The following is a 12011-nucleotide window of genomic DNA, read 5'->3' as shown; positions in this document are numbered from 1 at the left end:
TATTTTGTCCATTTCCAACTCTCCAAATATAACCATTTTTGAGAGAATCAACTACCACCATAATGCTTTGCCAAGTAAAAGAGAAACCCTTTTTAGACTTGCATTCATTAAGTCACCATCTGGAAAATATTTGGTTCTCAAAATGATGGCACATAGGGAATCAGGATTATCAAGCAGACGCCACACTTATTTGGCTAACAAAGCCAGATTGAAACATTGTATATTTCGGAACTCCATCCTCGTTGGTCTTTTGAGACACACATCTTCCACCACGTCATTGAATGCATTCTCTACTGATTGTGTTCGTCACCCCACCAAGATTGCGGCATCGTGTCAATGGTTCCCTTGCAATTTTTTTAGGAATTTTAAAGGACATGACATAAGTTGGGATAGCTTGTATAACCGATTTGAGCAAAATTTCCTTTCCTCCCGCGAATAGTTTTCTTTCCATCCACTAATTTTCACAATAATTCAATCAATTAAGAATTGGAAACAATCATTTTTATCCATACCCACATTTGCAGGCAAACCCAAATATTTGTCAATGAGGGCTTCAGTCATAATATTCAGGATAGTACAAATTTGTGCCTTAGTCTCCCACTTTTGTGTTGGGACTAAAAATATATGATCCTGATAAATGACATACGTGTGGAACGAAACAATTCCATCCTGACGTTTTTGGATGGCAACTTTAGTTGTGAAGCATGTCAACTTTCTGTTTGCTTGCAAGTTTTAGTTTTTTTTTTGGATTTTTTTCCTAAATGACAATTTTAGTTGTAAAAACGTAAGAATAGTGTTACTTCGTGCCACATGTACACCTGTGGTGCTTATCATTTGGAAAAATATACTAGATCTTTCAACGCCCATCATTTATCCCGAGGCGGCACAAGAAGAATCCAAAACTGAATTCGGTGCATCCGCATTCATCGAATTAGCTTGCATAAGGATCAGCCAGTGGCCTACTTTACACTGGAGATGACCCATGTTCCCCAACGGAGTTGCCATTGTGGAAGGGCGCCAGCCAATAGGAAGCCGCGATCCAGCCAATATGACATCGACAAAAAAACTGTTGGCACATCCCTGATAAACACACAGATTAGTGTGTGCTGCCGTACTTCTCAGTATTTCTCCCAGTTTAGATCCGCGTTTCCCTTTCGCTGCTCCCCTCCGATCCCCAATAAGGCCGGCAGCATGGAGGAGACGCCGCCGCAGCCTCAGGCGGCGCACGCATCTCCTCCGTTCCCGGCGATCTTCACCCCTCCGAGCGCTCTCTCCTCGACGTCCTTGCGGGGCAGCCCCACCGTCCCCAGCCCCGCGCACTTCAGCACGCCACCGGGCCCGCCCGTCTTCTCCTCGCCGCTGCGCCCCGCCGCCGTGCCATTCCGCACCACCCCGATCTCCCCTCAGGCGGTACCCTTGGCCTCCCGCACCGCCTCCTCATCGTCCTCCGTCTCCCTCCCCACATCCTCCGCGCCGCACACCATGAACGGCGCGGCCACCCCTCACAGCCACGCGCCCTCCGTGGCGCCGTCTCTGGAGGACTCCAGCATCGACTCCCCATACGTCCTCTTCTCTGCCCGCAAGGTACGCGTCGCTCTTTCCTTACCGCAGTAATGTCCTCACATCTCCTATAACTCAATTATGCATGCGCATAAGTACATTACCATTTGGATCTTACACGATTACACTACTAGTCGAGTTGTGAATTACGCTTGTTTTTTAGATGCGAATCGTGTTTAGTGCATAGGCATGTGCAAATTCTCCAGCTTGTCATTTAGTTGGTGTTTTTCACTTGTAGGTCCTGAAGCAGAAGAAACTGCTGAATGCCCCTAGCTTGGGGTTCGGAGCTCTTGTTTCACCAGGGAGGGAGGTATCGCCAGGTCCCGAAGCCTTGGAGCGTGATCCCCGCAGGTGCCTGAACTGTGGGGCTTATGTGAATTTGTACTGTGATGTGTTGATTGGCTCTGGGCAATGGCAGTGTGTCATTTGCAAAAAGCTGAACAGCAGTGAGGGGGAATTTGTGGTCTCCAGCAAGCAGGACCTGGTTCAGTGGCCAGAGCTCATGTCCTCGACTGTCGATTATGTGCATCCAGGGAATAGGCGGCCAGGCTTGATCCCGGTGCCTGTCTTGAGGGTCTCTGGTCCCATTTTTATTCTCATAGATGAGTGTCTTGATGAGGCGCACCTGCAGCATCTACAGGGCTCCTTGCATGCATTTGTGGATTCGCTCCCTCCTACAGCAAGGATTGGAATCATCTCCTATGGTAGAACTGTCTCTGTGTATGATTTTTCGGAAGGGGCGGCGGTGTCAGCGGATGTGTTACCCGGTAGTAAGTCGCTTGCCCAAGAGTCATTGAAGGTGCTAATCTACGGGACAGGGGTGTATTTGTCTCCTATACATGCTTCGCTGCCTGTTGCACACACAATATTCTCATCCCTGAGACCCTATCAGTTTAGTGTGGCGGAAGTATCGAGGGACCGATGCCTTGGTGCAGCGGTGGAGGTTGCCCTTGGTATTATTCAAGGGCCGTCAGTGGAGTTGTCTCGTGGAATCATCAAGAGATCAGGAGGCAACTGCAGGATCTTGGTGTGTGCTGGTGGCCCCAACACGTTTGGACCAGGATCAACACCTCATTCTGTTCAGCACCCAAACTATGCTTACCTGGAGAAGACAGCTATGAAGTACATGGAGAATCTTGGTCATGAAGCACGGAGACACAGTACCATCGTTGACATTCTTTGTGCTGGAACATGCCCTGTGAGGGTTCCTGTCCTACAGTCACTGGCGAAGTGTTCTGGTGGTGTGCTTTTACTTCATGATGATTTTGGAGAGGCCTTTGGGGTCAACTTGCAGAGGGCGTCAACTAAAGCAGCTGGCTCTCATGGCTTATTTGAGATTAGATGTTCAGATGGCATGCTTGTCACTCAAGTAATTGGTCCTGGTGAAGAGGCTTCTCCTGATTCTCATGAAACATTCAAGCATGACACTTCATTTTGTATCCAGATGCATAGTGTTGAGGGGACACAGAGTTTTTCTGTGTCTTTGGAGACAAAGGCGGATATCAGGAATGATTTCATTTGCTTCCAGTTTGCAGTCCGTTACTCTAATATGTATCAAACAGAAAGCACAAGGGTGATCACTAGCAGGCTGCAAACGGTTGATAGTTTGTCTGCATATCTTTCAAGTGTGCAAGAAGATGTAGCTTCAGTAATCATTGGTAAGAGAACTGTCTTGCGCGCCAGGACTGCCTCCGATGCTCTTGATATGAGGCTCACAATTGACGAAAGAATTAAGGACATAGCTCTCAAATTTGGTACCCAGGTTCCAAAATCAAAGCTTTATCGGTTCCCAAAAGAGCTGTCATCACTCCCTGAGTGTTTGTTTCATTTGAGAAGGGGGCCACTCTTAGGTAGCATAATAGGACATGAAGATGAAAGATCAGTTCTGAGGAGTTTGTTCTTGAATGCATCATTTGACCTCTCGCTCCGTATGCTTGCACCTCGTTGTATAATGCATCGAGAAGGTGGCACATTTGAGGAGCTGCCAGCATATGATCTGACCATGCAATCTAATTGTGCAGTGGTACTGGATCATGGAACAGATATTTTCATCTGGTTGGTAAGTCACCTCCTATCTTCCCTCTCTCCCTCCCCACTCCCAATAAGGGAGTCACCTGTATGGTCTGTCTCTTTACCACATTATCTCAGTGCTGTAGCTGCATATTAAACTTACTCCATTCACCTTTGTTTTCAACATTCTTGACATAATATTTTTTTCACTGGTGGTCTTTTGGATTAAATGTTTTGGCTTCGGAATTGTAGCTGTTGAACATGACTTTGTTCTTGATTGCTACTGGTCAAAGTGTGTGAGGTTTGACATTTCCAAAAATTATACGCACTACATTATGGAACAGAGGGATATTTGAATAGAACGTGACTTTCTTTTTGCAAGGAAAGAAATGAAGCATGGGATTTTAGCAATATCATGTTTGCAAAAACTAACTTGTTACCAGGATTGTGAGTTTATGTAATAATCATAAGATTTTGCAAGAAATAGAGTGAATGGAGTTTGAAAGGTGAATTCGTTGGAACTATTAAATTTTCAATAGAAGCCAGTTGGTGGTTAGAACGAATATAGAGATCTCATGAATGTATGTGTGTAAATGATGCTAATACTCCCTCTGTATCAAAACTATAAGACGTGTTTGTAAGCTAGTTTAACCTACAAAAACGTCTTATATTTTGGTACAGAGGTAGTACTTGATATACTAGGGCTGCAGGAAGATGTCATATTTTGCTGATTTACTTAACGTATTAATGATGTTGAATTATCATTATGCAATGGCTATTTTGGTTATTCATCATAATGCTAGCAAAGAGTAATATTTCCTGAGTTGCATTTTCTTACTGTGTGTCTTCAGGGTGCTGAACTAGCAACCCAAGAAGGACAAACTGCAGCAGCTTTGGCAGCATGCCGTACGCTGGCAGAAGAGCTAAGTGAACTCCGTTTTCCAGCTCCCAGGATACTTTCATTCAGAGTCAGTTTCCCTGTTCCCAACCTTGACTTTGATTTCCAAGATTTAAACTGCTTTCCTTCCTTTTCTCTTATCAACTCTTCTGCTCATCACTTTGCTATCATCATAGTATCATATCTTATTATAGCCCATGTGTTGTTAGATTTCAAATCAGTCTGACAATACTTCCAAATTCATTAACTGTGCAACTATCATGAAACACGACTTGCACAAGGTAAATGCTTTGTTCTGGCGCAGGAAGGGAGCTCTCAGGCTAGATACTTTGTCTCACGCCTGATCCCAGCTCACAAGGACCCTACTTATGAGCAGGTAATGATTCTCTTAACCTTAGCAGTGACATTCTGGTTCGCCTGCATTCATCCCTGCTGGGTTATTTCGCTGATGGTTCTTAGGGCAGCTAGATTCATGGTCACTGATAAACAAAATCGTGAGCAAGGCTGTAATTGTTAACATGAGCACATTTGCATGTTTCAGGAGTCGAGATTTCCTCAGCTACGGACCCTTGCTCCTGAACTGAGGGCCAGGCTAAAGAGCAGCTTCATCCACTTTGATGACCCTAGCTTTTGCGAGTGGATGCGCAGCCTCAAATTGGTCCCGCCGGAACCAAGCTAATGCAAATAATTGGACGAGTGCAATCAGAAACGATATTTGATAGCCGAGGTTTGGTTTCAAACAGAGTTGCCAAACGAAATCTGAAAACTTTGCGAGGTAACGCCTAAGGCCCAAACACTTGTTTGGGTTGATGAAGCGGCAATTTGTGTGAAGTGAAGCTGTATAATTTTGCCTGATTATTTTCTCTGATGTGGTCGCGTAAATGCATTATCTCTTGCCACACAGGCGCGCAAAATTTTAGACAATTAGAGCATCGCTTGTGTTCTCCTGCCTTTGAAGAGTTTGTTGTATGTCACATAATAGAAGTCTGTCCTGGCCATTCATTTGATTCCTTTTACTCCTCGAGGCGAATCTCAATTCTCCATTTGTACAACTTTTTTGTTTTGTTTTGAGAAAGTCCATTTATACAATCAGAGATACTGCATTTCAACAGTGTTGCTTAGTGTTTACAGCATTGCATTTGTTCTTGATTTGTGGTTGTAAGTGATATATCGTGAAAAATGAATTAGTGATTTCACGCGCAGCTGACACTGGTCGCTGGTCTCCATGGGGATCAATGCCACAGAAGTATGTGCACGTGTATGAGCCATTTTGCAGTCATTTATGAATAGGTATTCGTTAGTCACAGCTGGCACACGGGCCCAGGAGCCTTTTTAGTCTCACAGATGCCATGGCCCAGCAGTACATGGGCGGGGGTCTTAGGGCATGTACAATGGAGGCAGCACTTTAGTGCTGCCCCGGCCATCGACATAGATAAATTTCAATGAAGCTACTCGTGTGTGCCATAGTCACCCAGTGAAGCTACTCTATGTGATGTCATCATCTTACTTTTTCTCTCACACATACTTTCAAACACATGAAACCTTCACTACAATTTAACAATACCAGCAGACATTTGAATCAACGATATCAACAAGCTTGCATATTGAAAGTTATCGAAAAACTTGATTTCTATACAAAAATAAGCAATGTTGATATCCAACAGTAGCAAGTATGTCTTGTCCATGACACTAAAAGTTCCACAATAATAAAATAATGTAAAGGTTTCCAAATACTCATAAAGGCACTAGTACAGAATTGGTATTTAGCATCGGTTCGTGAGGCCCTTTAGTGCCGGTTCTGGAACCGACACTAAAGGGTGGGGACTAAAAGTCCTCCCCCCCCCCCCTTCTTAGTTCCGGTTCAACACGAACCGCCAGTAAAGGGCCACCATGTGGCACGAGCACGCGTCGGGGGCTGGGAGACCTTTAGTACCGGTTGGTGTAAAAGGTTTAGGGGTTTTGGTTTTATGATTTATTTTTCCTTTAATTTTGTGTCTTTCATTTAATTTTTTCTATTTGCTGGTATTTTACGATACTACATAATGTACATGTTATGCACATATATAAATAGAATTTCTCGTAGAATCGATCATATATATATATATATATATATATATATATATATATATATATATAGTGATACTATTCATCACCCAGGGTGCAGAAAAAGTTATTCTTCACCCGAGGTAATCTTATGATCATTTCATAATTAAATTACATTTGGAATTCAAATAATTACATTCCTATTGATTCGCTACGTAAAATTTAGTATAAGGAAATAAGAATATAGGTCATAAGATAAGAAAATTTACAGTTTATGTGTATTTTCCACTATGTTTTTACGTTTGTAATTTTACATAACATGAAATATATTTTTCGGCGATTATATATTTTCTTACGGTCTCTTTTTACATTGGAAATAAGACAAAACTTATGGAACGTAAAATTACGGTGTATTGATGGTAAAATAGAGGGGGTGAAGAATAACTATTCCTCACCCAGGATGACGAATAGCGCGACCCTATATATATATATATATATATATATATATATATATATATATATATACACATAAACACTATTCTGATCACAGGGTCAGAATAATATTCTGATCACAACTTGAACTGCCTGAGTAACGCGCCTGAACTTCCCTCTGTACGAACCCGACCTTCGTGCTATCTTCGCAACTGTGCCATCTACCGCGAGTTTTCTGATCATTCGTGTTGTTTGTTATGTAAGTGTAATTTGCAATCAGTTTTTAGCAACCAAATGCCCGTTTTAAATAGGAATTCCGGTCATTGGCGGATTTGCTCTCGGGGTGGCGATGAACTTGTGTATGTAACAAGTTTAATGCATGCTGTGGATGTTGTCGAAGCTCTGGCACGATGGGAATTAGGTTTTGGTACGAGTTTGGTGCACAAATTCTTGTTATTTCAAACAAATTTGAAATCGCCCGTGTTCTTCATCCGCCCGAGCTGCAGCCCGCGCTTCTGTTGATTTCTCGTTTTTCTATAAAGTTTGCTGGCTGATTTGCATACTTTAGTGAAATTCAAGGCTTACTAAGTCGTCAATTTTAATCGGGAGGGTCCATACGGTTTGATTTCTAGCGATTTGATGTTAGCACTCCCACGGGTTTTTGCACAGGTTATTTTTGCGGTTTTGAAATTTGCCCTCTCGTCATTTTGGTTGTGGAAAGGGAGTTGCTAGATCATTTCCAAGGGGGTGCGGACGTGTTGTAATCTTGTGCAGATGATTTTATGCTTCGGACGAATTCGTTCGTTCATTATTTCTAGATCATCTAATGGTCGTTGTACAAGCTGGACTTCTGCGTTGTCATACCTGAACTTCTGCTTTTCCTTCGTTGGATCCTGTCGGGGCTGGGGCGGATCAGGATCGGGATCGGGGGAGGATCAGGTGGATCCTGTGGGTCTGGCCGGGTTTCTGTGCTGGACTTCTGCATTGTCATACCTGAACTTCTTCTTTTCCTTCGTTGCAAGGTAATCCAGCAAGTCCTTTGTATTTCTTTCCTTTTTTCTGTCAGTTTTCATTCTTGCATTGTTTTGATTTTTTTTGACTAAGCCCATGAGTGACCATGGAATTAATTGGTCGATGGATATGCATTTTTTTCTGTTTTTTCTAGTTTGTTTTCGTACTTCTGATAGTTTGCTGGACTTCACTTATGCCTCGCGGAGTCACAAGAGAAGCACATATTTATATAAATTTACTGATTTACGAAGCTAATTATTGAACTTGCCTTGTTTAGAACATTTGATTAGTTAACTTACGCCTCGTGCATTTTGTTTCTTCGACACTAAAAATTATTATTCCTAAGGTGTTTCTTTCTTGGTTTTTTATGTCACATCAATGAAACTTTTCATGAATGCAGGTCCATCTTTTTTGACATTGATATTCCAGGACAGATTACATTCCAGGAATCAAAAACCCTTACTAGATTTCTTCTGCAATTTGTTGTAGCTAGTGTGTAAGTGTGGAGCTGGACCACAGACACATGCATCCTCTTTTACTTTAGTCTATGTTTTGGTATAGTTTTTTGATCATCCACTATCTTCAGTAGGATCTGGACCTTTTTTTATTAATGGTTGAACTTCTGGTTTTCCAGATTGCATTCCACATTTTGCAAGGCGAAGATGCATGGTGCTCTATATTTTCTTTGTTTGGTTTTCTTTGTAATTTTAATTCTTCAGATGTTGTTTTTATACTTTTATCTCATGAGCAATCATGGGATTAGCCCAAGTATGCATGCACTTTTTCCAGATCATCTAAGGGTCATTGTAGAAGCTGGACTTCTATGTTGTTCGTACATGAACTTCTGCTTTTCCTTCTTTGCAAAGTAATGCAGCAAGTCCTCTGTATTTCTTTCTTTTTTATGTTATTTTTCATTCTTTGCGTTGGTTTGGATTTTTTTGACTTAGTCCCATGAGCAGCCATGGAATTGGCCGACGGATATGCATATTATTTTTTTTCTAGTATGTTTTTGTACTTATAATAGTTGTTGGTCTTCACTCAATAACTATCCTGAACTTCTGTATGATAATCGTTTTTAACATGTTAATTTGAGGTTTTAGAAAATATAGAGTGCGTGCGGTGGGGGTGGAAACAGAATAACCGCATTACGTCCTGTCAAATCCTAGCGCGCAGCAATGCGGTAGCGCGAGCCTGAGCAGGGGGGAGGGGGGTCGGGACCCCCCTCTCCCCTCCCCCTGCGAGGCCGAGACAGGAACGAGCCCGAGCAGGGGGGGAGGGGGGTCAGGACCCCCCTCTCCCCTCCCCCTGCGAGGCCGAGACAGGAACGAGCCGGAGCAGGCGACGACATGGCGTGCCGCGTCATCGCATGCGGAGGCGAGTCCGTCACATCCGTGACCCCACTATCTATCTTAGGGTTTTTAGGGTTTAGGGTGCGTGCGGTGGGGGTGGAAACAGAATAACCGCATTGCGTCCTGTCAAATCCTAGCGCGCAGCAATGCGGTAGCGCGAGGCCGAGCAGGGGGGGGGGGTCGGGACTCCTCATCCCCTCCCCCTGCGAGGCCGAGACAGGAACGAGCCGGAGCAGGCGACGACGCGGCGTGCCGCGTCGTCGCATGCGGAGGCGAGTCCGTCACATCCGTGACCCCACTATCTATCTTAGGGTTTTTAGGGTTTAGGGTGCATGCGGTGGGGGTGGAAACAGAATAACCACATTGCGTCCTATCAAATCCTAGCGCGCAGCAATGCGGTAGCGCGAGGCCGAGCAGGGGGAGGGGGGTCGGGACCCCCCTCCCCTCCCCCTGCGAGGCCGAGACAGGAACGAGTCGGAGCAGGCGACGACGCGGCGTGCCGCGTCGTCGCATGCGGAGGCGAGTCCGTCACACCCCTGACCCCACTATCTATCTTAGGGTTTTTAGGGTTTAGGGTGAACTTCATCTGTTTTTGTAGTTGAACTTCTTCTTTTTGTTTCTTTATGGTTTATTTATTCTTATTCCTTTACTTCTTTTATTAGTGTACTTGAACTTTTGTTCTTTATTTTTTGAACTTCTTTTCTCTTGTTTTTTAGGGGCATATTTATGTATGTATGTTTCTTCCTTTAGTACTGTATTTGCCATCTATTTTTGGTCTTGAGGATATCAGCCGTGCTGTTTTGTGATCTTATCTCATTATAATAGATGCATTCAAATGGTGCATTTATTTATCTACACATGTATTTACTATTTTAGCTGTTGGGGGGTAAAAGTGTAAATTCAGTGGCGCTGCAAGTCCCACGACAGAGAGGCATTAAGTGACCATCTCCCTCGCGACCACCTGTCAGAAAAATCCTCTCCCCTTGTCGCTCGCTCTCTCCCCCCTCTCCGTCGCTCCGCTGCCTTCCTCTCCTCCAACTCCCCCCGATTTCTCCGCCCCTGTCCCCTGCCCTCGTGCTGGAGTAACCGGCACATGCCCCCGCTCCTATTTCTCCCCCACGCCCCGCTCTCTCTCGCCCAGCCCGCTCTCTCCTGCTCTGAAGCGAGGGTGGCAACTGCCTACGCGGTTGCAAGGTGCGCGTGGCGTTGTGGGGAGTGGAAGAACCGACGCGGATTCATGCGTGCGGGAGTCGACTGGAGAGGTACAAGTGCTGCCCCCCTCCTAATGCTTGCTTCTAGTTTCACCAGATCTGTCGAGGCCTGCCTGTTTCTTCTGTGTGCTCTCGCGTCCGCCTCCCTCCCCCTTCTTCTGGTGGTTTGGTGGTAGATTAGGTAGGGTTCTTGTGCGTGTGGTGGTTGGATTTCAATTCCCCGTGGTCAGATTTGTTTGTGAGATGCTTGTGTGTGCTATTTGTCCCTTCATACTTGTGTGGATTTCATTTCCCCTTTGTTGATTTTAGCAGTCAGATGAATGTAAGAGAGGGTGTGGTGTGGTGTGATGGATGGTTGATGCTGGATCTGATGTATTTAATTGCATTAGTGCTGTGGATTTCGAAGTCTAGATTATGTCTGTGACATTGTATTTAGTTTATGGATACATTTTTTTGTTGTGCTTGCCTAGATGTGCTGCTGTTCATCCTTTGTTGGTATGTTGTAGTTGTTTCATCCTAGGGTTTGATTCAGTTTCTTTTTGTATTTTGTTGTGTGATTTTGTACTTTCTAACTATATGCAATCAATCCCCTGTTTTTAGCAGGTTGTTCTAGTGTTTGGAGTTGCATTCATCAAGGCGGTTGTGTTGTCATGGCTTCAAAACCTTCTCCAGGTATGTTAATGTAGTTGTATCTTGTATTTTAAATAGCATTATTCTCATATATGTCTGCCCATATCTTCACTTAGTATTCATGTTGGACTGCCATTCTTAATAGTGTGAACTTCTAGTAATGGTTATGTGTATGCTTTTTACCATTAGTTTGAGTTAGTAGAGTGTTTGCTTACTTTCTAGTTGATGATTTTGCAGGTGAAACTTTGTCACCAAGTGTTGTTGGACTTCCCAGATGTTTCATTTTTGTAGTTTATATCTTTGTTTTTTTGTTATCATGTTGATGGCATTGATATTTAGTTTGCCTGTGAAATACTGTTTGTGGTCATGCTACATCTTTTTTATGTGCTACTTGCTTGGGTCACATAGTTGAACTTCTGGTTTTAATTATTGTTTGATTGTAATGAAATTTGGTTGAACTTCTGTTATGCACATTTTGTTTTACTGCTTTGTTATGTATCGTTGAACTTCTGGACATTCATGATATATGTAGTAGCCCCTCTGGTGTAGATTGTTTTTATATTTAGTTTTTAGATTTTTAGTTTGTTTTTTTGTGTTTACTGCTTTGTTAGGTATTGTTGAACTTCTGGGTATTGGACATTGTTGTAAAAGTAGAAGTCCCTTTGGTGTAGGATTGCGGATTAGAACTCAGCTGTCTTTTTACTTGCATTTTTTGTAGTTGGTGATGAGTTGAATAGTTCTGGAAAAAATGCCTGCGATCAAGATGGAGCTTCAGAGGTTAATACTGATGCTCCAATATCTGATGCGGCTAAATCACCCATTATCCCTTTGACTGTGATTGCCGAGGTTGCTTCGAGCCTTGAGAAT

At 43.5% G+C, this 12011-nt stretch overlaps 1 protein-coding gene across 1 annotated transcript; it reads left to right on the top strand.

Annotated features, from left to right (window-relative positions):
* The first annotated feature begins 1035 nt into the window (after positions 1-1035).
* LOC125543936 (Sec23/Sec24 protein transport family protein) lies at positions 1036-5596 on the top strand. The gene is made up of 5 exons (XM_048707440.2): positions 1036-1584; positions 1799-3619; positions 4422-4538; positions 4773-4844; positions 5010-5596. Exons 1-5 carry the CDS (start codon positions 1192-1194, stop codon positions 5145-5147), a joined length of 2541 nt encoding a protein of 846 aa, XP_048563397.1. The 5' UTR covers positions 1036-1191; the 3' UTR covers positions 5148-5596.
* The last annotated feature ends 6415 nt before the right edge of the window (positions 5597-12011 follow it).

Source organism: Triticum urartu, chromosome 3A, assembly GCF_056163025.1.
Source record: "Triticum urartu cultivar PI428250 chromosome 3A, HENAU_Tu73, whole genome shotgun sequence".
Taxonomy (NCBI): domain Eukaryota; kingdom Viridiplantae; phylum Streptophyta; class Magnoliopsida; order Poales; family Poaceae; genus Triticum; species Triticum urartu.
This window is presented reverse-complemented; position numbering and strand designations above follow the sequence as displayed.